The following is a 27,477-nucleotide window of genomic DNA, read 5'->3' as shown; positions in this document are numbered from 1 at the left end:
CAGATTTCCTACATCCTCAGTTCTGCCCCATCTCTCATTAGTCTGCGTCCAGCAGCACAAAGGACCTTTCCTTCCCCAGACACAAAATGTTCCCTCTCTCTCTTTTCCCTCTGAGAGAACCTGGTCAGAGGGGTGCCTTGACAAGTGTCTTTCCCAGACACGGAGCAACAGTTCACCTGGAAACTTGTCAAAAATGCACATTCTCAAGCTCCACCCAAGACCCACTAAATGAGAAATTCTGGGGATGTGGCAAACCCACTAATCTGTGTGCTAACAAGCTTTCCAGGAGATTCCAATGCATGCTAACGTCTGATCACCACCGGATTAGAGAATTTCACAACCACAAGAAAGAATGAAGACAGATAGAACTTGATGTAAGGTAGAACCAAGTTTATTAATGACAGCCTTTATTACAACCACTCTCAAGTGTAAAAAAAAAAAAAAAAAGGGAGTGATTAATTAAAATTTAGAACTCAGACTTGCTGTTTGGCCTTTTACTGGATGTGCCCAAGGGTGGGAAGCTTGCCTGATTCTGAATCAGCTGGTCAGGTGGAATTCACTGGAGAATGAATGAGGTAACAAACAAGAGTGCCAACCAGAGGGCTCAAGTCTTCTCCAGGTTGGAATGACAATCAATATGGAATGACAACAGTGGTGGGGACAGAAATGAAATAAAATCATCTCACAGCCAGAATACGGAATGAACATCTCTTAACTACACTGAGACACAAAAACACACATGCAGAGTCATACACACCTTAACTCTGGAGACTAGATTTTCAAAGAATTTTTGTCCTTTCTCTGAGCAGACGGACACGTTCATCAGCCACAGCAATGCAACGTGGGGCCACAAATGGAAAAGCTTGCTAAGTTTCCACATGCTATGCTAGCTGGCTGCCCAGTTCTGTGTGGGCAAATGTGTCATCACTGTGAAACATGCCTGCGGTTTTCCCACGGACTAAGATCTGCTCCCCAGGGTAGGTGACATTCTGGTAGACACCAGTTAGGATTAAACTCTGGGGGCAAAACTTGTCTCCCCCATCCCCCGCCACCTGGAGTGGGGACAGGGCAAGAGGCAGTTTCTACAAGTGTTTCCCGCCTTATCGCAGAACTCTCGGCCAATCAGCACTCCCCCTTGATCGGCCAATCAGCACCCCCCCTTGATCGGCCAATCAGCACTCCCCCTTGAGACGTCTGTTTGTGCTTTGTTACCATCCTGTTGGTGAGTCGGTAGTGAAGACAGAAGCAGCTCTGGTCTTGCACTCTGGTTTCGTTTTTGTTGTTTCATAAAAACAAACGAAAACCGGAAGGAAAAAACCATCAGAAGCTTTTGACTCTGTCAACACCATTTCAGAACTGGGTTTAATTCCATTCCAAGAGAAAGGAGAAGCCTGCAGAAGAGGCCATGACGATCGATCGACATGGTTCACAGACTGAGTCCACAGATGCCCCTGTGACGCCCAGCTGGTCCCTTCCCAGACGGGGGTTGGCGTGGCGGCGGGGGGACACCACTTAAGGCTGCGGACCCACAAAATAAATGCTGACAGAAGAACGTTTATAAAGGCTTGTAAGAAAGACGGCATGAAAAGGAGCTGGTGGATTCAGATTCACAGGTCATGCAGAGAGATTATATAAAAAATTAATATTCGAGCTGAGTAAAAAAAAAATCTAAACTTTAAGAGAAACTGTATCATAGCTTTTGCTTCTGGAAGACGAAAAAAGAGGGGGGTGGCCCACAACAAAACAAAACCCTAAAGTATTCCAGAGTTTCCAAAAAACCCAAAAACTAATTTGGTGGACTGCAGTATTCACTACCTCTTCGTTAACCTCATTTTCTCCTTGGATTTCATTGATAAATAAAGCTCAGGCCTACTTACAGAAAAGATTTGTCCTGCTAGAATTCAGCATCATGAAATGTTCCAAAGCCCCTGCTCAGCACGCAAGGAATACACAACTTCTATGAGGACACACTCCAGGAGAGACCAGATGAGGCCACCCAAGCTCCTTGTCGAATGCGGTCACAAAATGGGAACCCAAAGGCAAGCTGTTTTCTTCCTGGGATGATGGTTGTTAACAGTTCCTTGAAATGTAGGGATGCTAAAAACACACCCCTCCCAGGTAAGGGGCTGAGTTTCAGAAACGACACACTTCCTCAGGCCATAGCCCAGAAGACAGCCTTCCCATCACTGAAGCAGGGACAAGACTCTTCCACAAACTTAGTACATCTGGCTCCCCCACCCTCCCTTCTTTTTTTTTTTTTTTCATTTGGTAAGTATCCAACCTTCCAGAAATTCATGGCTACAGTAGAGATTCATGGCGCAAAGACTTTCATACTGGTTATTTTTTAATTCTGTCAGTGAGCAGCATTTCCCAGTTTTACCTCCCCCACCAAAACTAAGTTCTTGGCAGCTCCATCAGTTGGGATTGCGGGATGCCTCTGAGATCAGAGTCCGTGCAGCATGGGTATCAGGTGGGCGCACTGGAGGGTCAGGAAGGCTGGGTCTGTCCAGTGTCTGGAAGTGGCTGTGGCAGGCGCTCTACCAGCTAGCCCTGACAGCCTCGATATCACTCACCAGGTTCTGGGCCAGGCAGATCCCGAAGATCTGAGAAAGGGAGGAAAGGCGTCAAGTGGAGGAAGGTTTAGGCTTTTTCTTTTGGCTACTGAATCCCACCTTTTAAAAAATCTTTGATTTTCAAAATTGAGATAGAATTCACATCCCATAGAATTCATCCTTTTAAAGTGTATAATGTAGTGATTCTCAGTACATTCATGAGAATGTGCGACCATCACCACACTATCTGAATGCAGAGTATTTTCATTACCCCCAGAGAAATTCTGTGCCCCAGGACAGTCACCCCACCATCCCCCTCATCCTGGCAGTCCTAGAAATCACTAAGCTATTTTCTGTCTCTGTGGATTTGCTTATTTTGGACATATAAATAGAATCATATAATACATGGCCTTTGTGTTGGTCTGCTCTCATGGAGTGAGATGTCTTCAAAATTCATCCACGTTGCAACAGTAGTTTGATTCTTTTGATGGCTGAATAATATTCCATTATATGGATAAACTTCATTTTGTTTATGAATGATGGACATGTGGATGGTTTCCACTTTGGGACTATTGCAAATAATGCTGATATGAACATCGATGTACAAGTTTTTGGGTAAACATGCTTTCAGTACTTTGGGGCACATACCTAGGAGCAGAATTGCTGAGTCATACGGTTACTCTAATTTTCTCATGAACTAGCAAATTGTTTTCCAAAGAGACTGTGTCCATTTCATTCCCTTTAGTGATGTTTGAGGGTTGCAATTTCTCTATATCCTAACCAGTTCTTATTAATGTCTGTCTGTAGAAGGCAATGGCACCCAACTCCAGTACTCTTGCCTGGAGAGTCCCATGGACGGAGGAGCCTGGTGGGCTGCAGTCCATGGGGTCGCAAAGAGTCGGACACGACTGAGCAACTTCACTTTCACTTTTCACTTTCATGCATTGGAGAAGGAAATGGCAACCCACTCCAGTGTTCTTGCCTGGAGAATCCCAGGGATGGTGGAGCCTGGTGGGCTGCTGTCTATGGGGTCGCACAGAGTTGGACACGACTGAAGCGACTTAGCAGCGGCAGTATGTGTGAAGTGGTATCTCACTGTGGTTCTGAATTTCTCTAATAATTAATGATGTCATTACAAAGAGCTAATGTGTATCTTCTTCAGACTAATGTCTATTCAAACCCTTTGCTCACCTTTAAATTGGGTTTGTCTTTTTTTTATAGTTGAGTTGTTCTTTATATATTCTATACACAGGACCCTGATCAGATGTACTGATATGCAAATTTTTTCTCCCATTTTGTGGGCTTTCTTTTCACTTTCTTAATTGTGTCATTTTCAGCACAAAAGTTTTTAATTTTGATGAAGTCCAATTTATCCACTCTTTTTGGTTGCTTGTGCTTTTAGCATCATATCTAAGAAAATACTTGTCTAATTCAAGATCACAAAGATTTACACCTATACTTTCATCTAAAACTTTTATAGCTTTACCTTTTACATTTAGGTATTTGATCAGTTCTGAATTAATTTTTATATGTGATTAGGGATCCAAATGCAGTCTTTTGTATAAATAGTTAGCCCAGCACCATTTGCTGAAAAGACCATTCTTTCCCCATTTTGAATGGTCTTGGTTCTCTGGTCAAAAAAAGTCAGCTGACCATAGACTAGAGGTTTTTTTTGAACTTTCAGTTCCATTCCACTAAACTATATGTCCAACCATACACCAGTATACACTATCTTGATTACCGTAGCTCTGTTGTAACTTTTGAATTGGGAAGTATGAATTCTCCAACCTTGTGCTTTTTAAAGTGTGTTTTGTTATTCTGGGGCCCTTGAATTTCCATATGAATTGTAGGATCAGCTTGTCCCTTTCTGCAAATAGGTCAGTTGTCATTTTGGCAGGCTGCACTGAATCTTGTAGATCAATTTGGAGAGTATTGCCACCTTAACAATATTAAATATTCCAATCTGTGACAATGGATGACTCTCCATTTATTCAGGTCTTCTTTAATTTCTTTCGATCATTTTACCTTATTTGTGGCCCTCTCTGTTGAAAGTATCTTATCTCCACAAAAAGAAAAGCCCAGTTCTTGGGGCTTCCCAGGAGGAAAAGTGGGTGCTCCCTTCCCTTCCCAGCACTTTGGAAAGATGATCCAGAGAGAGAAAGGAGCACCGAGTGTCTGAGAAACTCCAAAAAGCCTTAGCCTGGCCACTTGGGCAAGGCTCTCCATCTGACCATTCCTGTCTGATCAGCTGTCACAATGCCACATCACTAACCCCATGGAAACGCTGGAAAGCCAGTAGGCAACTAGTGACCCCAGCAATGTTTCCATCTTGAAAAGGAAGAAAGGTTCCCTAAAGTCTTCCAGGATAGTAGCATCTAAAATCAGAGCCTTAACAAAATACAAACCAAATAGAGTTGAGGTCTGCTCCCCAGCCCTCCAAGGTGTCTTAACAACTGTGACGTGCAGGGACTAAGCAAAGCATCTGTCCTGGTGAGGGCTCTCCCAGGGCACCATCTCCCATGACAGCCATCTTACCTGTAGCAAGGCAATGCCTATGAAAATACCAGCCACAATGGTTAAGTTGTCCTGCAACCACTTCTCAAACTGGGGCACACAGCCTTTCGTGTAGATTACAATCTGCTGATCGACTTCCTTCACAGGGAAAAGGAGAGCACAGCGTCACTACGCAAATTCAAAAGCTCCTCCAACACCCTTCGTGCTAAGCGACAAGATGGGATTCCACTTACTGGTTTTTGCCTGGCATCATAGCCACACTGAGTGTTGATGACATCTTCCTGGTGGAGAAAAGAAACAGAAAACTGAAACTCACTCTTGTCAGACAGAAAGTCCATCCACGGTCAGCAGAAGATCCCTGCTAAATGTTGGTCATAAAATGTTTATTTGGGCACACAGATGTCCCAGGCACTGTGTAAACACTTTCACACAAAATTCCATAGAATTATTATAACAATCCTCAGGAGGTATTAAATATTCCTTCCTTTCCAAATGAGGAAAACTGAGACTCAGGAAATATCAGAGAGACTAGCAATTCCATTATGTGCGAGTCTCTGAATTCAAAGTTGATAACCTCAAGAAGCTAATGGGTTTAAGGAACTGGAGACAGACAAAAACCACAGTTAAGTTTCTTCTAATGACTTTCATAATGATTATCTCCATTTATGCTCTTCAGTGGGGAATTCTATCTTTGCATCTATATACTACTATACTGGGCTTCTCTGGTGGCTCAGACAGTAAAGAATCTACCTGCAATGCAGAAGACCGAGGGTTGATCCATGGGTCAGGAAGATTCCCTGGAGAAGGGAATGTCGACTCACTCCATTTTTCCAGGCTATTCTTGCCTGGAAAATTCCATGGACAGCTTAGTGGGCTACAGTCCATGGGGTCACAAGTGTTGGACATGACCAAGTGTCTAAGATACAATACACAGTGTATTGTTTAAATGGTCTTTCCACAAGAACAAGTAATTTTGATAATTAAAAGCAACACCCTGACCACACGTGTGTGGATAGGCACCCTGACATCTCACAGGCCTGAGAAGAGACGTGGGTTCTGCTGTTTCAGGTTTGTTTATGTTTCTCGCCTGCAGGGCATGCGGTGGATTTTACTAGCTTAGCATTTATGGAATGAGACATCTCGTCCCAAAGGATCTGCAATTGAAAGGGGAGGGGGGCATCTTCCGAGAATCTTCAGAATCCTGCTGGAATATTCACTCAGGGCAGAGGCAGGAGACAGACAGAACACAGCTGTGTCTGCTGCCTGGGCGGGTGGGCACCCTGGGCTCTGTGCTGGGCGCTCTCTTGCCTCCCAGCCCACCCAGGGGAAAGGAGAAGTGAGCTGGTGAGGAAGGCTGGCTTTCCAGGGGAGGGTCCAGAGCACAGTCCTCACAGATTCTCAGTCTCCTTCAGACAAAGAGAACAGCCCAGGCTGAGCCTGGGGAAGTTCTCCTTTGCTACCTGAGATCATTGTCCCCTTCTCTCTCTTTTTTCATTTTTTAAATTAAAGGATAGTTTATTTTACAATATTATATTAGCTTCAGGGGCATAGCGTAATGATTCAGTGTTTTTACAGATGAACAACGGCCCCTTTTAAAGAGCCCTGCACCACCCACCTTGCAGGGGAGAAGCAGCCACTGAACTAACTCATCAGCACCCACATGGCCCTGTCCCTTGTAGGGAAGGGCGGGTCTGGGGGAAGACATGGGGTGGCTGACCAGTCAGAGAGAGGCTGAGGAGCAAGGAAAGGCCAAGGGCACCTTCCCTCTCACATGTACTGTTCTAACCCTCAATTCCAGCTTTTATACACAGATGGGGAGCTGCACTTGAAGCCATACTGTGTATCAGATTTCTCTGATGGCTCAGACAAAAGAATCTGCCTGCAATGAGGGAGGTCTGGGCTCGAGCCCTGGGTCAGGAAGATCTCCTGGAGAAGGGAATGGCAACCCACTCCAGTATTCTTGCCTGGAGAATTTCATGGACCGAGGAGCCTGGTGGGCTACAGTCCATGCGGTCGCACAGTCTGACTAGACTGAGACACATTCAGTATACCAGACAAATAATTTGACTCAAAATACAATCAAACCCATAGTAAAGAGGGTGGCTTGTGGACAGGTTTTATAATTTTTCCTAACATACAAGCTGCAGTGACTGTCACCATTCTGGCCAAGAGTGTGGTCAGCCAGTCTTCCTGCAGTGGTCTCGTCCTAGCTTGTCTCAGACTCTTCTTCTATTCCTAGGACTGCTTCAGAGCTGAGTCAGCAAGAAAAGGGTTACTAACCCCAAGCAGCACAGTGCTTCCATACAAGCCCGTCCTTCTCACGAGGAAGGAATACAGGCGATATGGGCAGCTGCCAGAGTTTAGGCTCAGCCCCATCACTCGCCAGCAGTGCGAGCCTGGGAAAGCTACTTAAACTCCATGGGCCTTGATTTCACCTGAAAAGGGAAGACAATGGTAGTATCTGCCAGCGGGAAGGTCCCAAAGTGAAATGAGCCAATATGCACACAGGCTTAGAACAGGAACCAGCATGAACCGCTAAATTAATGTCGGGCATGAGTCAAATACAACTGAGCAACTAACATACATACATACGTACATACATACATACATACATATATATATATATATATATGATTACTCCTACTGAGATGACCTGAGCTCTAACCCCCCACCCACTGCAAGAGGAGCTACAATTAGGAATAGGTGGGTAAGAAGAGGTTTCCAGAAAAAAAAAGAACCTGCTCATCCCACACACACTGTCGGTGTGATGCACGGCCAGCGGGTTTCTGGCAGTCACTTACCGCGGGGTCTTTAGTACAGCAGGAGAAGGGCACGCCGCATCGCTCTCGACTTGCATTGGAATCTGTGCAATTGAAGTAAATATTTAGGTTCCAATCATCAGCTCCAAAAGCCCCACAGCACTGCCACTAGAGCAAACAGGAGAGAATTAGAACATCTCAACTTGGAGGCGACCAGGTGCCCAGGCTCCACCTGCCAGAATGACCCACACCCAGCTTCTGTCAGCTCTAACCTTCTCTCTGGCCCAGAATTTTACTTTTAAACCAAGATGAACCTAAAGGGCCACTGTAAAAGCTTCTGAGTTAAGGCTGAAGGTGTGTAGTAAGCCTGTGCTGGTGATGGACAAAAAAGCCATAAGACCCGTGGTGGGAGGTGGAGGACGGGCAGGGGAGGATTGTACCAGCAGGGCCCAGTCAGAGCAAAGTCTGTTTGGTTCAAGTACATGAAGGAACACTCTAGAAGGACAGCAAGACAGCAAGCAGCAGCAGTGTCTGAAGGAGGCAACTGGGGTCATGGTAGGAGATCCATGGGTTTACTTCTTTTTTAAATTTTCATCTCTACACAGTTTTTATCTATTTTACTGAGATAGAATTGACATACAATAAAATGCACATATTTAAGGTGTATAACCTGGTACGTTTTCACATACTTATACATCATAAAAGCATCATTGCAAGCAAGATAGTGAACATATCTGTTACCACCCCCCAAGTTTGAAAGGCATACTTTTTATTCTGCATCTGTTTCTATTCTGAATTTTTAAAAACAAGAGCATGGATTTAGATTTTCAACCTAAAAACTGCAATCAGTTAAAATATAATAAAACAAGCTGTTAAATTCAGTGAGTCTTCAGGCTAGATTCCAGGGTGGCTTCATCATAAGTCCCTTTGACACTCCCCCATGCTGGCCCAGTCCAACTTCTCTGAGTTAAATAAACATCAAGCCTTGACCACTGTAAGGGTTTCAAGATCAATAGCTACTTCAAAGTATTAAAATCCAAGAGAGAAAAGTGAAATCACATGAAATAACAGAATTCCAATATAAAGCAGACAGCATCTCAAGAGAACGTGTATCCGCATGTTCTTCCAGCTCATCGGATCCTCCAAAGGCTTGGCTTGTACATCTCCAGTTGGCCTACAAAGCTCCATCAGATCTGTCATGCAAACTAGTCAGCAATAATACTTGGCAAGGTGTGAGCTTGCATCCATTATGACCCAACAAAACAGTCAAGTCTGCTGAGGAAATGAATCAGGGCTTAATTTCACACCTGAGGGACAGCAGGCTCCAGGACAGTCATTGCATCTTAGAACAAAACCAGCACAATTCAGCTCACTTCTGAGTGCCTATCAGGGCAGGGGGCCTCCCCTATGGCAAGCGCTGACGCAGCCCTCTCCTGCTCACTCTGGAAAACCAGCCAACCAAGAGAAAGCCACTGGTCCACTGAGTTTCTGTCTGGCCTCCAGTTCTGCCACATACATGACACATACATGAATGTCATGGACTCAGCTGTTCAGTTCTGCTCCCCTTATCTATCTTCTCCGTGCATGCAGATAAAGGCTGTCAGTTTGTAGGGCAGTAACACCTGAAGCCTAATATACACCCATGTACCTCTTATTAGTGTCAGAATGTCCCCATGAGTTAAACAGCAGCTACTATTATTTCCATTTTACTCTTACGGAAACAGCTCAAGGTCCTTTTAGCCCAAGGGTGCTTAGCTGATGAGATTTTGGCACTTGCTGTGTGTCTTCTGGTCCCCTGTTGATACCATGTTGCATTTTGAGTGGAACAGGGCATCTGCTACCTCATTTGCATCGCAGAGGCCACTGTCTCACAGACATGTTGAGAAACTGGAATGGGAGGTAGCTCTACTCTATAGATTATTTACTTGTGAGAAGTCACCGAGGCTCAGAAGTTTCTCAGTTTTCAGTTTCAGGTATTCGGATAGGCATAATTTTAGGAACTTGGTGGATAAATATTCTATTGCTAAGTACATTATTATGAGCTATGAAGCATGGAGAATGACCAGGAAGGGGACCAAGAATAGAAAAAAATCCACATTTAACCTACCCCCTCCAGTGCAAAAAAAGAGGGTAAACCTATAGCAAAACAAGAGACTTCAAATGTTGACAGGAGTGAGCACCCTTGATGATAACCTCTTTGCCTAAGAGTTTTCTTCTTTGTTCTTAGTAGAAACTGAGATAAGTGAAAAATCAGACATTTCCCATTAGAATACAAATCATGTAAGTTATACAACAAGTTAGAAAACAAGCAAACAAATGAAAAAAACATGCAGAAGAGTCAGAGGTAGGTTGCAACTGGCAGATGCAGAAGCCAGGAGGAACATTCACTGGGTTCATCCTTCCAAGAAGGCTTTCAACCTGAAAATAAGCCAAATTTAAACTTACATATTCCTGGGTGAAGTCTATGAGGTTCTGCAAATCTATGTCATCCCTGTATGCTCTGATGTTGTTGTTTATAAAGAAATACAGCTGGTCTTTGATCCAGTCTTTGAAAACAAATGCCAGAACCCCAGCAGTGAGCTCCAGGAAGAAAATAATTCCCAGGAACACAGAAAACTAAAACAAAAGACACACAGAAAACAGTTATAAGTGCTATTTTTGGTCATATATACTTAAATGGTTTCTTCTAAAAAGGTTTGTAATTATATTGGGTTATTACCCATGCCCAAAGCAGATAACCTTCAATTTCTTAAGATTTGTTAATAGAGTATTACACTCCAAAAAAGAATTTTTAAAAATCATTTCATAATCACATTGTAGGGGCTCTGGTGTTCCATTTTGGTAATTAACCAACAAAGCCCATAAGCAAACATGGATAACAGGAACTTCTCATTAGACCCACATTAACGCCTAATGAGTTTCTCCAGATTAATGCACTTGTCAGACGCTTAAACAATGACCTGCCCCTACCTCTGGTAAGCTTTTGTATGTTGAAAGATAAATTATCCCAATTTTTTATGACTGTCTGTCATTTGCTACTGTGGCCTTGATTCTGGATGCAATCTATTCCTTTTCTGGATTCAGGACACCATGTTTTAATTCCCCTTTGCACCTGCCACACAGAGTAAGAGAGCAGATGTGTGCACCTTAGATGAAGAGGTCAAAGAGGAAGTTGGTGGGGAGCGGGGGAGGGGGGGAGGAGGTAAGCTGTGACATGAACAAAATTTCCCATCATGAAAATAAAATGAAACCACTGGTTTGAGCACTGTCTTGGGAACGCGAGCCGTGCCAGCCTTCCCTGGTGAAGCACCAGGCTCGTGATATTTTAAACAACATCAACACGCAGCCGGAGGAAGACTTCCGGCTGACGTAGACAATGAGAGTTTAAGAGGAAGGCTGGAGACCACAGGATACACGGTCATTGCCCATAAATCTGGAGAAATTTCCCTTTCATCTAAAACGCCCAGAAGTGCCTCATCTTAGTCATATCTACATCCCGCTCACGCCCATGCTTCTTTCCGCCTCCTCCCACCCCCACATTCTCACCCTTTACGAACTATTTCATTCAAACGGATTATGAGAAATGAAGCTGTAAAGGACCAGAGGGTAAACTTCTGGTGACAAGGAAAGAGAGAGTGACACTGGGGCCACCCGTCCTGCTGGGCTCCTGCCACTGAGTGGCTGAGGGGCAAGGGCGCGAAAGCTGCTGCTGGGTCTACATTCAGCGAGCAGACAGCAAGGCGCTCAGGAGAGGAAAACACGTTGGCGAGGGGTGCAAAGGAAGTGTCGTAATTTGCTTACAAAAATTTTAAAAAAAGCTTTTTTTAATTCAACAAACATGTACTGAATGGCCCGGGAGAGCGCAGGCCCTGGCCTGGGTGGGCCTTGCAGAGTCAAGGGCAGGTAGGAGCACAGCCCTGCCCCCACAGAGCCCACAGTCTTCTGTGACTGGGGTTGGGGGTTGCAGAGGACCATGGGGCCAGGTCTTTCCACATTAGACAGTGTTTATCCAAAATGCTGGGAGGAGGGGAACGAGGGAGGAGAAGGAGGGGAGGGAGGGAGGGAGGGGAGGGGAGGGGAGGGGAGGGGAGGGGAGGGGAGGGGAGGGAGGAAGGGTTGGAAGGAAGAAGGGCCTGCCAAAGTCCAGGACCCCATGGTTTAGGCCACAATTCTAGACCTTCTAGCTCAGCCCCTCAGGTTCCACAGAGCTCCTGGCTATCGGTCCTTGGTGAGTTCACCACAAAAGGAATCTAAACAGCTCTTAACAGTCACCAGTACTACCAAGAATTTCAAAGTAAGCTTTCCTCAATCTAGAAAAAAGAGAGGGAAAAAATCCTACCACTTTTTCACATACTGCCTACCCCACCACATAAAACGACTCCCTCCTTCATCAGGGAGCACTCTACACATGTCAGTATAACAGATAACACACTATAGGAGTGAGAAAAACCATAGCCGGTTCCCAGGTGTGTACACGCAAACCAGAGGCCGTGCAAAGGTATTAATTAGATATCTGTCCTTGCCTCCATCATAGAGGCAAGTTCACGTTCCAGTCACTCTGATATGTTTTCTCATAATGAATCATAAAGTACATAATCAGAAATTGAGTCCAAATAAAATTCTTCTCAAGTATTTGGCAGAAATCTGCCTCCCTCGGATGCCGTGAGCTAATTTCCCCCATTTCCTATGGGACAGAGATTGACACACAGGCTTCACCTCAGGGCCTCAGTCAACCAGGAAGCTCATTCCCAGCTCCTGGATTTCCCTCAGCAGCTCTCTTAGCCTTCTGGCATCCGACCTTTGAGGCTGTTTGGAGCCGTGTTGACATTTACTTCCTACTTCTGTCACAGTTCCTGCTCAAAGCATATTCTAGGCCAGTTTTGATTGTACTAAGTGGAGAGAGAGGGCATTTAAAATATTCTCCAAGTCTCAAAAAAAAAAAAAAAACAAGAAACAACACTATTCTCTTCATTTTCAATGTGGGACTTCGTAAATTAAGATGCTAATCTAGAGAAATGTATGTATTTCTGTCTGTTCAGTTAACTCTGGTATCTTCAACTACAAAAATCATCAGATCTACTAAAGATACTACCCTTATAAACCAAACCACATGCCAGTAAATCACATTAAAGGGGAAAAGGAGACTAACACTGATAAAATAGTGGCCAGTAGTATGATCTGAGACCACTGAGGCTATAGAGAAGCTGAGTGAGGTGAGCTCAAACATTTAGAAATATCTCATGTCAAGAAGACTGCTGGGTTGGTAGGTCACAATCAGGGACAAAGCTCTCCTTAGGACTCCAGAGGTCAAGACTAGGTGAGGAATAAAGTGTGTGTGTGTGTGTGTGTGTGTGTGTGTAAAACTATCTACAACATGTGGTTGTGCTGTGATTAGTTGCTCAGTTCATGTCCGACTCTCTGTGACCCCATGGATTGTAGCCCGCCAGGTCCTTCTGTCCACAGGGATTCTCCAGGCAAGAATACTAGAGTGTGTTGCCGTTTTCTTCTCCAGGGGATCTTCCCAACCCAGGGATTGAACCCAGCTCTCTCACATTCCTGGAACAGTCTTTACTTGCAACACAGACCTACATATAAAGAACAGGGAACCAAGCACTCATTAAATTGTACACAGGACCAAGCAATCCTTGGTTTTCCCTGTTAGCATGAGTTATATGAACTTTCAAGTTAAACAGCCTCCAGAACCTTGTCTGAGGCAGAGGTGCTCAAATTCAAAAAGAGTTAGCATGGGGTGGTGGTGGAGAAGACTCTTGAGAGTCCCTTGGACTGCAAGGAGATCCAACCAGTCCATTCTGAAGGAGATCAGCCCTGGGATTTCTTTGGAAGGAATGATGCTAAAGCTGAAACTCCAGTACTTTGGCCACCTCATGCGAAGAGTTGACTCATTGGAAAAGACTCTGATGCTGGGAGGGATTGGGGGCAGGAGGAGAAGGGGACGACAGAGGATGAGATGGCTGGATGGCATCACTGACTTGATGGACATGAGTCTGAGTGAACTCCGGGAGTTGGTGATGGACAGGGAGGCCTGGCGTGCTGCGATTCATGGGGTCGCAACGAGTCGGACACGACTAAGTGACTGAACTGACTGACTGACTGACTGATGGATGGTGAAACTGAGTCTGCTTTTCTTAGGGAAATTCAAGAAAAGATGCCAGAGGAGACGTGGTGAAAGTGCTAAGATGGGAATCCCATGCAGCATGGCTGTCGGGACCAGCTCTAGTCGATGCTCTTGTTTGAGTGCACATGTCCCTAGACAACACTGCATCAGCAGAGGGAGAGGAGCCGCCCAGGGACGGCGGCTGTAACACTAATGCAGATCTCTCCAAGTCACGGTCTTCCCTCACCATGGAAAGGTGGGTTTGTCTTTTTTCTTTAATTCATTTTTCTGTTCTTGGAGAGGGAAGTGGACGCTGTTGTGCCATGAGACAGACACCTACCAGAATGCCAAGCTCCGGACAGGCAGGCACACTCCTGACCACTGACTACACCTACCAAACTGACTTCAGAGACACACAGGGAAGCACATGCCGTTTTGATCTCCTGCGGGAGAAATCTCCAAAGGAAGAGGCTTTTCCTTTTCATTCTTGACTTTTAAGACTTACCCACCCCGGAGTCAAACTCCTCCAAAAATATTCATGCTAACAGATTACACCAGATATCCTGCAAGCGATCTAAAAATTATGCTGGTCACACAAAGGCGGCCTTTGCACCAGCAGAGAACACAGGAAATGCGTGTTTACCGTTTCTCTATAGTCACCAGGGCCTTCTGTTTAACAGACTTAATCTGGACAGGTCACAGCCACTGTGCTTATGTCTGGCTTCTCTGAACCAACTACCTGAAAGCCAGTCAGCTTTCTACTGACTATGTACTTAAAAGAGGGGGCAAAAATCACCCAAAAGAAGAAAACTAGATACGTATACAGACCTACTTTAGTTCTAAAGCTATTTTCAGGGCTGGACTGCAAACTTTGATATCTATGTACAAAACCCCCATGGGTGGTGCTGATGTTATTAAGGAGGCATGGGTAGAGGGGCTTCCCAGGTGGGGCTAGTGATAAAGAACCCACCTGCCAATGCAAGAGACGTAAGAGACATGGGTTCAACCCCTGGGTCTAGAAAATCCCCTGCAGAAGGGCATGGCAACCCACTCACAGTATTCTTGCCTGGAGAATCCGATGGACAGAGGAGCCTGGTGGGCTACAGTCCATAGGGTTGCAAGGAGTCAGATATAGCTTAGTAACTTAGCACGCAGGCACATGGGTAGAGGAGGGTGGTGGTGGGCATCTAAAGTGCTCTCCTAAAAGAGAAACATTACTCAGGCCACAGTCTTGCCAGTGCCTTTGGTTGCGGCTCACTCCTGCCTCGAAAGGGCGTCCTCCTGACGTGGGATGAGGCTCTAGCTCTCGGTGTGTAAGTGGAGTATGGTACTTACAAACTTGAGAAGGAAAGTGTTTTCCCGCAGAGCTCCAATGCACCCAGCAAATCCCAGGATGAACATCACTCCTCCCACCACGAGGAAGAGCCAAACGGGGTCAAAGCCGCCGAGATCGGTGATGGAAGAGATGTTGGACAGAACTCCCTGTTGGACAGAGCAGACAACAGGGCATTGGGAGGCAGGGTCAGTTTTCCAGCATGAACAGATGATCACTGGGGTCTCTTCCCGCCCCACCCCAGGAAAAGCTTCACAGGTGATCTGATCACGTCACATCACGTCAAGAAACACTACAAAATAGAGAAAAGAAAAGAAAAAGAGAAGAAAACCTACTTTCTTTCCAAGGACTAGATGGGTTCATATTTTTAGTAAAACTATATAAAACGAAGACATGATCCCAAGAAACTGTCACTAGACCCTGTACGGAAAAGATATGGTTGTTACCTTTGCTTTCCGTATCTCCAAATACAAGTGGTCTTGAGTGAAAAACAGATGTGTAGGAAAAACACCTTTCAACACCCAAAAGGAGTCATCCTTACAGCCCTGGGGCATGCAGATGCCAGACCAGGGCCAGCTCCGAGCCCTTGGCATTTCTCAGGAAGTAAGGGTAGAGCTGCAATCTTAAAGCCAACATGGCACACAGCCCCAGCCCCAAGACCCTAAAAGTTTTCCAGAGAAAAACTCACCTCAGGCCTACCCTTGAACTCTCAGGAGACCCCATCAAGCTCATATCCCCAAAGCCCACTTGGGTGATTTGTACCGATGGGCTGCCCATGTTGAGTTACTAGGGTATTTTTTTACTCCCCTTTTTTTAAGGACTGGGATTTAAATGACTTACAAATCAGAGGTTATTCCCCGGCTTGCAACCTGTTTATTCTCCTGCCAAAAGAACCCAGAGTAATTTCATCTCTCCACAAATAATACCACTTCTTTACTGAAATCTTTTCTTAAGTGTGATATCACATCAAATACCACCCAGAGTCTATGTTAGAAATTATATGAGAATTTTTTCTCTATAACGGAAGGTATATATTTAATATTCATTCTTACAGAGGCCAGCTACTGTTATTTTGAAACCGTGGAAATCTGTGAGTCTTAAATATCCAATATCATCAATATTTTTTTTTATCTTATTAAGTTTGTTTTGAGCTCTCAAAATACCCCCAGAGTACCATGGTATAGTTTGCTATAAAGCCTTTAAAATTAAACAATTTGTTTTCAAAGCATTCCCAACAACCTGGAAGAATAGGAAGCAATCATCTCCTTTTATACTTGAGGAAAATGGAAACAGAGAGGTCTGGTGGCTTGCTGAAGGTCTCACAGCTATTGATTTTTTAGAACCAGAACAGAATACCTACTTCAATAATCCTTGTCTACCAAATGGAGGCTATGTATTTGCTTCCCAGCACTTCTCAGTCAGCACTAATCAACAATGGAGTTTAGGGTTTTTATGTTTTAACCCATTTTAAAGTTGCAGCAATGTTGAACAAGAGAATTTGTTTGTAAGGTTTTTGTTTCTTGTGGGGGGCGGGGGTAGGCAGGGATCACCTTAAGGACAATAATAGAATGTTAATAATAGTACACATGAGGCATAAAGGGTCCTTACAATGTTCAATGAAACCTTATGAAAAAGGCCAGAGTTTAAATAAAGTCACAAATGAAGGGCTGAGAGAGTATTAAACACTTAGGAATGTAGGGTGTATTCACTAATGTCTGCGGTGACATCATACAAGGCAGCCACACCCTTCATGAAACTGCATAGACCAATGGCTGGATCCAATCTTGTGTTTCTTCGAGTTCCAAGTTCTGAACTATGAATACTGTACAGGGAAAAAGGAAAACACAGAAATACCATAACCAATTCTCCACCTACACAAACGATGCTGAGGGGGAAAAAAAAATTGCAAGAGGAGTCAGACAAAATCTAAGGGACAGTAAGTGGTGAGGGTCGCGCAATGGGGAGAAATCAACCTCTCCCCTCAGAATGCCTATGAAGGTAAGGGTTAATACTTCAGGTCCTGATGTTTCAGACCCACTCAGCCAGGAGAGGAGAGGGCTTTTGGGCTATGTGATAACATTCTTACACTTTATAAAGTCAACTTTAATTATGGGAGACATAGATTCAATTTATCTGGCACCAAGGCTGGAAGAGACAGGAAGAGATGTCAGTTCCAGCATAAAGTGACCTTTCTAATGCCAGCAGGTCTCTAGTGATGGGTTGGAGAAGGCTGCTTGAGAAACCAGGGCTTCCCTTCATGGGGGTGCTTCCCCTCACGTGGGAATCAAAGCTGTGAACCTCCATCAGCAGGGCTCCAGGAGGGATTCTCAAGTGAAGGGGAAATAGGGACTTATTGACCTTTAGGTTCCTTCCAACTTTAAGACCATTCTATGATTTCATCCATGTTTAATGGGCTTGTTGTTTGTGATTCACACCAGAGTCTGAGCAAAGATCAGATTGTTCCCAAACACTCTTCGGTGATCCATGGCTGTACACAAAGAGCTCCGTGGATAACAAGGACAGTTATCTGGGGAATTCAGCAAAACAAGGAACCCAACACACACATATACACACACACACACCTGGGCCTGAAATACCAAGACATTCCCTCCCTTAAAGGCAAAAAAAAGTGCGATTCCAGCTGTCAGTGGATTCCTGGGGCACTGTCCTCTCTGGGTTTAACTTGGAATATGAGAATTTGGCTTCTCAGACAAACTCATTTTCATACTTTTAGATTCCCCAGCCTGCAGGGGCAGTTTTAATTGAGAGGCCTTCAACTGTTTCCATGGAAACAACAATCATCTGGGGCCCGAGCTGGACTGCAGATCCTACTCATTTAATCCTACATTGTGGCAAAAGACAGGGCTGGAGCCAGATACTGAGAGCTCGGAGGAAATAAAATTCTGCAAAGGACAGAAAAGACGACCAAGAACTTTATTTTTAATGAATTCCAGGTAGTTATCTGTTGGAAACCAACTCAAATCTTAAAACACAAAGTGTGGCAGTCAATGCCTGGTCTTCTTTTTCTTAGGATTAGGATGGCTTACCTGATTGGAGATAGAAAAAAAGACTTTTTCACCTGTGCAATGCCTCCAAATAGTCACTAAAGAGCAGTCTTACTGCTTCTAACTACACAGAGCAACCAAAGAGGAGCTGAACATAATCGAGGCAACAAGACTGTGGATTACAAAAATGATGGGCAGCTGACAGTTCAGCCTTCTGCTGTCTCAAAGATGGGGTCTTTCCCTGGACTTTTTGATTGTGTTAAGCTCAATTTCACAAATGAGTAAGAAGTGCTAGAACATGCCAGCTGAAGAGTAATTATAATTAAAGCTTGTATAGTTAACAAGAAGCCGGAAGGAAAAAAAAAAAAAATCTAAGATTACAGTTAAGTCAGCCAAAGGATTTAAAATAGACACTCAGATTCATGGTAAATCCTCAGGAATGTGCAAGCCCGTCGGCAGCAGACACCTAGGCTTCTAGGAACCTAGAAGAGGGCACCGCCCTGTTCTTCTGGGAACAGGGCCCCCTCCTCCTTGTAAAGGTCCACTCTCCCCAAACCCACTCCATGAGCTACTCAGAGTTCTCACATAACCCCACCACCTGGGTGAGAGTCAGAAAGCCTGAAATTCCCCTTCCTCAACCCCAGGATTTAGAATAAATATCTGTCTCTAGAGTCTGAAGCTATAAAAGGTTCAACTCTGGAGCCCCATGCTGTGTGTTTCACTTTGTAGAGAAAGTCAGTCTGCAGCGAGCAGCGAGTAACGAGAGTAGGGAGAGAAATCCTGCTGATATTAGATCCTGGCCTGACCATGAGTTCTGCAAGTCACTCAGGAGCCTTAGACTCCATGACTGCGTAAACGGGTTCTATGTGGAGCCGATTTGCACCTGAGGAGTTCCACACAACAAAACAAAGCGCTGGATACACTGGGCTTTATCGCTGCACGTATGGGTACATACACAGACACACACACACACAAGCACAACCAAAACTAAAGCCCTCTGGAGACAGCAGCATGGAAACATATACACTAACACGTGTAAAATAGATAGCCGGTGGGAATTTGCTGTATGACGCAGGGAACTCAAACTGGGGCTTTGTGACCACCCAGAGGGGTGGCATGGGGTAGGAGGTGGGAGGTTCAAGAGGGAGGGGACATAGTTACACTTATGGCTGGCTAGTTCAAGTTGATATTTGGCAGAAACCAACACAGTATTGTAATTATCCTTCAATTTTAAAAAAAAAAAAAGGAAAAAAAGAAATAAAATGTATCCATTTGAGTTTTTATTTAAAACAACAAAAACTAAAGCTCCCAATTTACACTGGAAAAAAAGTGTTGGGGGTGGGCTGGGAAACAGACGGGAAGTGGGATGGGAAGGTGAAGAGACAAGTGTTAGATTTAACGATACCTTTCCTCAGCTAGTTGATATTTCCAGTCCACACAGCGACTGAGTCAGTGTAAATAGTCTCATTCATGTTGACTCACGATCAACTCAGCATCATTTATGAAACAAGCAGTTATGGAAGGAACTTTTAGGTTTTGTCTATGTCACTGACAATCCGGACATGATTTTAGCTCTAGTTCTCCATATTGACTTGAATGTTCCGTCCTTGGGTTTAAATTAACAACTTTTTAAAACTCAAACTTATTGAAAAAAATAAACATACAAAATGTCAACTGGCTGCCCTCCTTTGCACCCCAAACTACTGCTGATGTGAGAACACACACAGCCTGTATGTACCCCACTAGGAAGTCCTCCTCTTCCTCCTGCGTGTATCCTGCAGCAAAGCCCTGGGAGTCAAAGACGTCAAGGGCACTAGATTTTGCATGTAAGCTCAGAAAATATCCTCTGAAGTAGAATCTAATTGGAATAAGGATAAATGGATGAGCAGCAGAGTAGTTGTCTGCATATATTTATTCCTTTAGTCAATTGTGATGGTTGATGTGAAGGTGAAAATCTGAATAGCAACAGCAAAGACAGAAAAGGAAAGAGGCAGAATGAGAGAGAAAGCCAGAGACCAAGACTGCAAGTCACAAGAAGAATATATTCAAATACCACAGTCTCAAGAATATAGGCGGATCTCCTATACACATATTCTTTGTTAATACATTGCATGCATGCTAAGTCACTTCAGTCATGTCAGACTCTTTGCAAACCCATGGAGTCTCTGTCCATGGGATTCTCCAGGCAAGAATACTGGAGTGTGGTGCAAACTCCTCCTCCAGGCAATCTTGCCAACCCAGGGATTGAACCCCTCTCTCTTACGCCTCCTGCATTGGTAGGTGGGTTCTATACCACTGGCACCACCTGGGAAACCTGTTCATATATTAAGATTATATTAAGAAAAATTAGTATAAATAAGCATTCATAAGAATTCTTCATATTCATAATATCTGCGTGAAAGTGAAAGTGAACATCACTCTGTTGTGTCTGACTCTTTGCAGCCCCGTGGACTATACAGTCCATGGAATTCTCCAGGCCAGAATACTGGAGTGGGTAGCCTTTCCCTTCTCCGGGGGATCTTCCCAACCCAGGAATCAAACAAACCCAGGTCTCCCACATTGTAGGCGGATTCTTTACCAGCTGAGCCACAAGGGAGGCCCAAGAATACTGGAGTGGGTAGCCTATCCCTTCTCCAGCGGATCTTCCCTATCCAGGAATCGAACCAGGGTTTCCTGCATTGCTGGCAGATTCTTTACCAACTGAGCTATCAGGGAAGCCCGTACTATCTATACCTGTATCTGTATTCTTGTGACTCTCAGTCATCTCCAAGTCTATAGCTGTTGCTGCAGCAGACAGCAGAAGCAAAAACAAATTGACCATAGCAAAGTGCTGCTATAAAGACAAAATGAACAGCAGTCAATTTAAAAAGTTGAAACAAATACTTTCAGCAAATTAGCCAGTCCACAAATTGGCTATAAGACAACTAGCTCTTGGCGTATCAATCTGGAGTTTTTAAGTGATGATTCACCAGTGAAACAGGAGATTTCCACTATCCCCGAAGTACTAGACGGTATCTCACAGAACTAAGCAAGGAGACCAATAGGTGTCTAAGAAATAAGATACATTAATGGAACACAGCTGAGGCAATATCATTATAACAGAAGTTTAGAGAGTCAACAAACAAGAAATGTACTGATGTGCATCTGTCACCATACAAGGGAGACTGAAATTCCAGCCACTCAGACAAACCTGCTCTAGGGTGTGGCAGAGAGCATTCCAGTCTCCTTCTGCACGAACCATCCTGTCCTCAAGCTCCCTGGCTCACCTGCAATTTCCCTTGGAATCCAGAAAAGGGGTAGTATATAGACAAGAGCTGGGTTCGATCCCTGGGTTGGGAAGATCCCCTGGAGAAGGAAATGGCAACCCACTCCAGAATTCTGGCCTGGAAAATTCCATGGACTGTATAGTCCATGGGATCACAGAGTCAGACACGACTGAGCTACTTTCACTTCAGACAAGAGCTACGACAAACCTAGACAGTGTGTTAAAAAGCAAAGACATCACTTTGCCAACAAAGGTCTGTAGAGTCAAGGCTATGTCCTTTCCAGTAGTCATGTATGGATGTGAGAGTTCGACCATAAAGAAGGCTGAGCGCCAAAGAATTGATGCTTTTGAACTGTGGTGCTGGAGAATACTCTTGAGAGTCCCTTGGACAACAAGGAGATCAAACCAGTCAATCCTAAAGGAAATCAGTCCTGCATATTCATTGGAAGGACCGATGCTGAAGCTAAAGCTCTAACACTTTGGCCACCTGATGTGAAGAACTGACTCCTTGGAAAAGACCCTGATGCTGGGAAAGATTGAGGAAGAAGAGGGCCTCAGAGGATGAGATGGCTGGATGGCATCACTGATGCAATGGACATGAACTTGGGCAAACTCCAGGAGATGGTGAGGGACAGGGAATCCTGATGTGCTGCAGCCCATGGGTTCACAAACAGTTGGACACGACTTGGCAACTGAACAACAGACAAGGGTTAACTGTAAGACAGACAGACAGAGAGGATGCTGCAGTATAGACTACGTTGTCTTGACTTTCAGTTGCACTACTTACACCAGAGTGATCTTGGTTAAGGTACCAAACCTGCCTAAACCTCAATTTCCACATCTGTGAAATGGTACCTTACATCATAAGGTTACTATGAGGATGTAGAAAATAATCCAAGTAAATTCAAATATTAGGCTACGTCTTTGGCAAATAACAAGAATTCAATCAAAGTTGATCAGCATCATCATTTCATCATTACTAGACCAAGAGGACGACAGCGGATGCTATAGAACAGAGTCCCTGGCTCACGGCCTGTTAGGAACCGGGGCCACACAGCAAGAAGCAAGCAAGCCAAGCCTCCCGTGCCACTCCCCCGTCACTGCACTACCGCCTAAACCATACCGTCCCCCCGGCCCCAGCCCATCCCGTGGAAAAACTGTCTTCCCCGAAACCGGTCCCTGGTGCCCAAAATGTCGGGGACCGCTGCTATAGCAGCACGCTGGAGGGGCCTCTAACCTACAGCTTTGGAGAGAAATCTATTTTGCTCTGGCACTTGGCCTGCGGGACCCTCTTCCAAGAAAGCCACGCCCACGTAGGATGATGTCTTACGGAGGTGGGAGGAACTGACCTGCCAATCAACCTTCTTCCTCCAGAAATGGGAAGTCACCTGAAAGGCACTCAGAGTAAAGGCAGAAGGGAGAGAGAAGTCAGGAGTAAGCAGAAGCCACGAGCGGGTGGGAGCCAAGAGTACAAAGAAGTGGTGAAGCAGAGGAGAGAGCAGAGAGAAGCAGCCAGGCGCAGGTCGGCCGCCACGTGGCCGAGATTACACACCTCAACCAGGCCAGGGGCACAGCTGCTGCTTAGAAACCCGGCCAGGCACTCTGGTCACCAGGGAGTCACGGGTCCTGGATTACTTTCCACTTACTAAACCACGTCCCGTTCTCGGTGAGGTCTCATCCTTCAGTGGTCTGAGAGGCCTGGTAAGTCTCAGTGTGCGTGTGCTCAGCCACTGCAGCTGTGTCTGACTCTGTGCAACTCCATGGACTGTAGCCCATCAGGCTCCTCCGTCCAGGGGATTCTTCAGGCAAGGATACTGGAGTGAGTTGCCGTGTCCTCCTCCAAGGGAACTTCCCTGCCCAGGGATCGAACTCCTCTCTCTCACATCTCCTGCCTTGGCAGGCGGGTTCTTTACCACTAGCACCACCTGAGAAGACCCTGGTATGTCTCAGTCAGGATGTGAAAAACCAGCCCATCTTCCCTCCAGCTTCCATCTACTCATCAGCACCTCATGCATTCAATAATCTCTGGAATTTAAGTCATTTCTTTCCAGGGTTCTGCCATCAAGGACTATGTTCTGAGTTACTGTTTCTTCCTGTAAGAGGTTTCTACACACGTGCAGATATGAACATGCAAGCGAAGCTCCAGGAGGGTTTCAAACCCATAAACCTCAGGAGTATCTGTGGTTTTCCCCAGCAGCACAGAGCGACCTCTGTGTGCCACCTGGCAAGCTTCACTTTCTTTTCTCTCAACTCACATAGCAAAAAAAAAAAAAAAAGCAAAAATAGCATCAATAAGCCCCCAAGGTCTGGGAGTCTTCTGCTTTGGCATATACGAGCACATTCCTTCCAGCGGCTGGATGAGAAACAGAGACAAGCCTATGGAATGTGCAGGCACAGCCAGGCCAGATGGGCCCCTTTGAGATTTATGATCCTGCGTCCCACCTCACCCACCCTCTCTACACTACACTGGGTGAAACGGGCACCAGTTTTCCTAGAGTAAGAGGGGGAGCAGCATTTCCCTACTTGAGAAAGAATGCCAAGACAGGACAGTTTCAAGAAAATGAGCTACTTGGAGGGGGTGGCCCTGGAAAGCTGGTGACAATGACCACAGGAAGTCCAAGCTGGGCCACAGGGCCACCTGCCCCCAACAAGTCATCAGAGATCCTCTACAGATGTTACAGGACAAAGTTGCTCTGCACACCCCAGAACCCCCGTCTGTCTAAGGAACTGCTGCAGAATCCAGGGAGAGGATGTAGAGAGACAGGAGCTTGCTGGGACCTGAGCAGTTCAGAGAGATGTAAGGGCGCAGGGCAGCATAACTCACAGCCTGGCAAAGAGACACGAGGTTAAAGGAAGACCAGACGCTTTCAAGACATGTGGTTTCCCGTATTTTTCTTGTCAGAAAAGGTCATGGTGAGATTCAAGTAATCCTTTCTTGAAGATAAAAAATGGCCATGACCTGCTTTTGTGGTGAGGAAGAAGAAGAGAGACAGCTCTCTCTCAGGGCTCCAGAAAATCCTGCAACCGAGCCTCTGATGGGGAGGCCAGCCATGTGGTGCCCTCGCTGGTACCGCGCTCAGGCCAGGAAACCACCAGCACCACCTGGGTGGAGCAACTGCCTCTTCGAACAAGGAAACACAGCCACCTGCGAAAGTGTCATTTTTCAAAAACCCAGCATGTTCCGAGCCACTCTCCGGGTATTTTGTGTCCATGTGCAGAAGATGAGAAACATATCCAGAATATTCCTAAGTAAAAAGTTTAAACTGAAATATGTAATAGAGACTCTGATCACAGTGTCCCTGCAACTAAAGCCAAAAAAAAAAAAAAAAAAAACCAAACAAAGTCTAATGTAGTGGTAGGTGATCACTGTATCCTAGAGCTTCAGAGATGCACAACTCATTCAGTTCCTGAGCAAACAGTTTCCTGGGAATCACCTGAGAGGCGCCAGATACTGTGCAAGTCATGGATATTCAGAGTGAACGTATGGGGACACCCTCAGGAGCTAGTCTAGAGGGGGGACAGGTTAGTAGAAGGGTTCTGGGAAGAGGTATTAGTGTGTGTTACATGAGTGTACATGGGAGGGGCAGAAGGTCATGTCGCAAGGGCAGAGACAAGGTGGACCTGGCCCACCGCGGGGTGCACATGTGACTGTCACAAGTGGTGAGAGGAGACAGAGGCTGGCGGAGCATGGCTGGGTTTGAAGGCATTCTGAGCAGAGGAGGCTCACGTGTGAATTCAGAAAGCTCACGCTATGGGCTAAGGAAGCTGTTGGGGGTCCTGTGGTGATGCTGAATTGTGGGATGAAGGCCATGTTAAGAGCTACACGACTGAGCACTGACTGCCAGGCTCAGAGCTACCTGGATAATTTCCCCCTCACAGTTAACTTTCCAGGTATGACTATTTTCCATGGCAGGACACAGACCCAGACATGGAGTAACTTGCCAGGCGACCCAGGTGAGAAAGTGGCAGAGCAGGGGTTTGAGCCCAGAGCAGTGTTCCAACCACAATGCTCTACTGTCTAAAGAGAAAAAGCAGCAGTGGGCAAGACTGTTCTTGTTTCCAGTGTAACATCATATGTGCGTGCATGCGTGTTAAGTCATTCCGTCGAGTCCAACTCCTTGCAACACTATGGACTATACAGCCCATCAGGCTCCTCTGTCCATGGGTTCTCCGGGCATGAATACTGGAGTGGGTTGCCATGCCCTTCTCCAGGGGATCTTCCTGACCAGGGATCATACCCAAGTCTCTTATGTCTCCTGCATTAGCAGGCAGGTTCTTTACCACTAGCACCACCTGGGAAACATATACCTGTTTCTAAAATGTTAAGAAAAATATGATAGTCTTACCTCAGACTTTACTGATCACGATCTGAAAACCCAAGTGAATAGGAGATGACCTCCTACTGTGTGCGCATGCACACATACACACACACACACACACACCACGAAGCAAAGAACTTCCTTCTCTTGCACACCTCAGTGAAATCAAGGGGGTAAGGGGCTGGGTTATGGTATGAGACTTCTCAGCAGTTGCTGTGTTGTGTGACTCCACTTCCTAGATAAGGGAGCAGATTTCTTTTCATCCAAAAGAAAGGAACTACCTAGTAAGGAAGTTTCAAGAGGATCCCTGAGGAAGCTCGGAGACACCAGGTCTGGGCAGGGGTACTGGGTGGCCACCTAGAACAGGGATGCCCACCCAGAGGAAGGGAACTGCAAGGCAGAGGGACCTTGGGGAAACTTCAAAAGGGCCAAGGCACCATCCCCTTTACCACCTGCCAGGCTCAGAGAGCAAAGCTGCACCCACATTTCTGCCCTGGCAGGAAGTGGGAGAGAAACCTCTGGGGGATTGGGGAGGGGGGACAGGAGGAAGCAGGGGGCAAAGGCCCTTCCTCTCTCCAGGGGCCCAAGGTTGACTGTGCCAGGCAAGGCAAACATTTTAAAGCAAAGTGAGGTTTGGGGTTTCAATTTTTATCCAGCCCTGTCTAATAACTGGGCTTCCCTGGTGGCTCACATGGTAAAGAATCTGCCTATAGTGCAGAAGACCTGGGTTCAATCCCTGGGTCAGGAAGATTCCCTGGAGAAGGAAATGGCAACCCGCTCCAGTATTCTTGCCTGGAGAATTCCATGAACAGAGGTGGGCACCAGTCCATGGGGTTGCAAAGAGTCAGACATGACTGACTACTATTTTCATTTCTAATAACTGGGCCTGGACTAGTGCCTAAAATGAGAATGCATGTATGCTAAGTCACTTCAGTTATGTCCAACTCTGTGCAACCCTGTGGACTGTAGTCACCAGGCTCCTCTGTCCATGGGATTTCTCCAGGCAAGAATATTGAAGTGGGATGTCATTTCTTCCTCCAGGGCATCTTCCTGGCCCAGGGTAGGACTGCGGTATCTGAGGGTGGACAACAAAGACACTCAATTTTTGATCCACCTGAATTTTCATTCCTGATAAATTTCTCTGCAAAAAAGTTTACAGGGACATACAAAAAGAGAAAAATTAAGTTTTTTTTTCCCCTAACATATATCATGCCTTTGCTGAGCATACTGTTTACAACACCTCAGAGCATAGGCTGACTTTCTAGATACTCAACAAAAGCTGTTCAGTTTGCAGATTTTCAACTGCAACAGAGAGCCTGTGGGGATCACATGGACAATTGAGAAAGAGATGCAAACTTACATTTCAGTCCACGAAATGAAGCCTTCAAAAGTATTCTCGGCATCTCAGAAATGTCTCCTTCAAGTACTTTTTCAGGGGAGGCAAGCATTTTTCTCTTTAAGTTACCTGGGTAACCGCATCCACCTACCACTTCCCTCTGGCTACCTTGACCACCACCGTTATGAATTGCTTGAATCACTGAATCTCCTTGTCTAGCTTTTCCTTCCTGGGAAAAATCGGGAAAGTTCTTCCAGGTTGAGCCTATTGTACAATCAT

At 45.5% G+C, this 27,477-nt stretch overlaps 1 protein-coding gene across 1 annotated transcript in view; it reads right to left on the bottom strand.

The window, feature by feature from the left end:
- Positions 1 to 375: 375 nt before the first annotated feature.
- The window catches only part of TSPAN5 (tetraspanin 5), a 180,761-nt gene continuing 153,659 nt past the window's right edge, over positions 376 to 27,477 (bottom strand). The window contains exons 3-8 of the mRNA XM_061419595.1: positions 15,276 to 15,422; positions 10,271 to 10,441; positions 7,868 to 7,993; positions 5,300 to 5,347; positions 5,088 to 5,204; positions 376 to 2,603 (exon numbers count right to left, since the gene is read on the bottom strand). Of these exons, the coding sequence (XP_061275579.1) occupies positions 2,538 to 2,603; positions 5,088 to 5,204; positions 5,300 to 5,347; positions 7,868 to 7,993; positions 10,271 to 10,441; positions 15,276 to 15,422 (675 nt within the window). The 3' untranslated portion in view covers positions 376 to 2,537. The remainder of the gene's footprint in view (positions 2,604 to 5,087; positions 5,205 to 5,299; positions 5,348 to 7,867; positions 7,994 to 10,270; positions 10,442 to 15,275; positions 15,423 to 27,477) is intronic.

Source organism: Bos javanicus, chromosome 6 (genome assembly GCF_032452875.1).
Source record: "Bos javanicus breed banteng chromosome 6, ARS-OSU_banteng_1.0, whole genome shotgun sequence".
Classification (NCBI taxonomy): Eukaryota; Metazoa; Chordata; class Mammalia; order Artiodactyla; family Bovidae; genus Bos; species Bos javanicus.
This window is presented reverse-complemented; position numbering and strand designations above follow the sequence as displayed.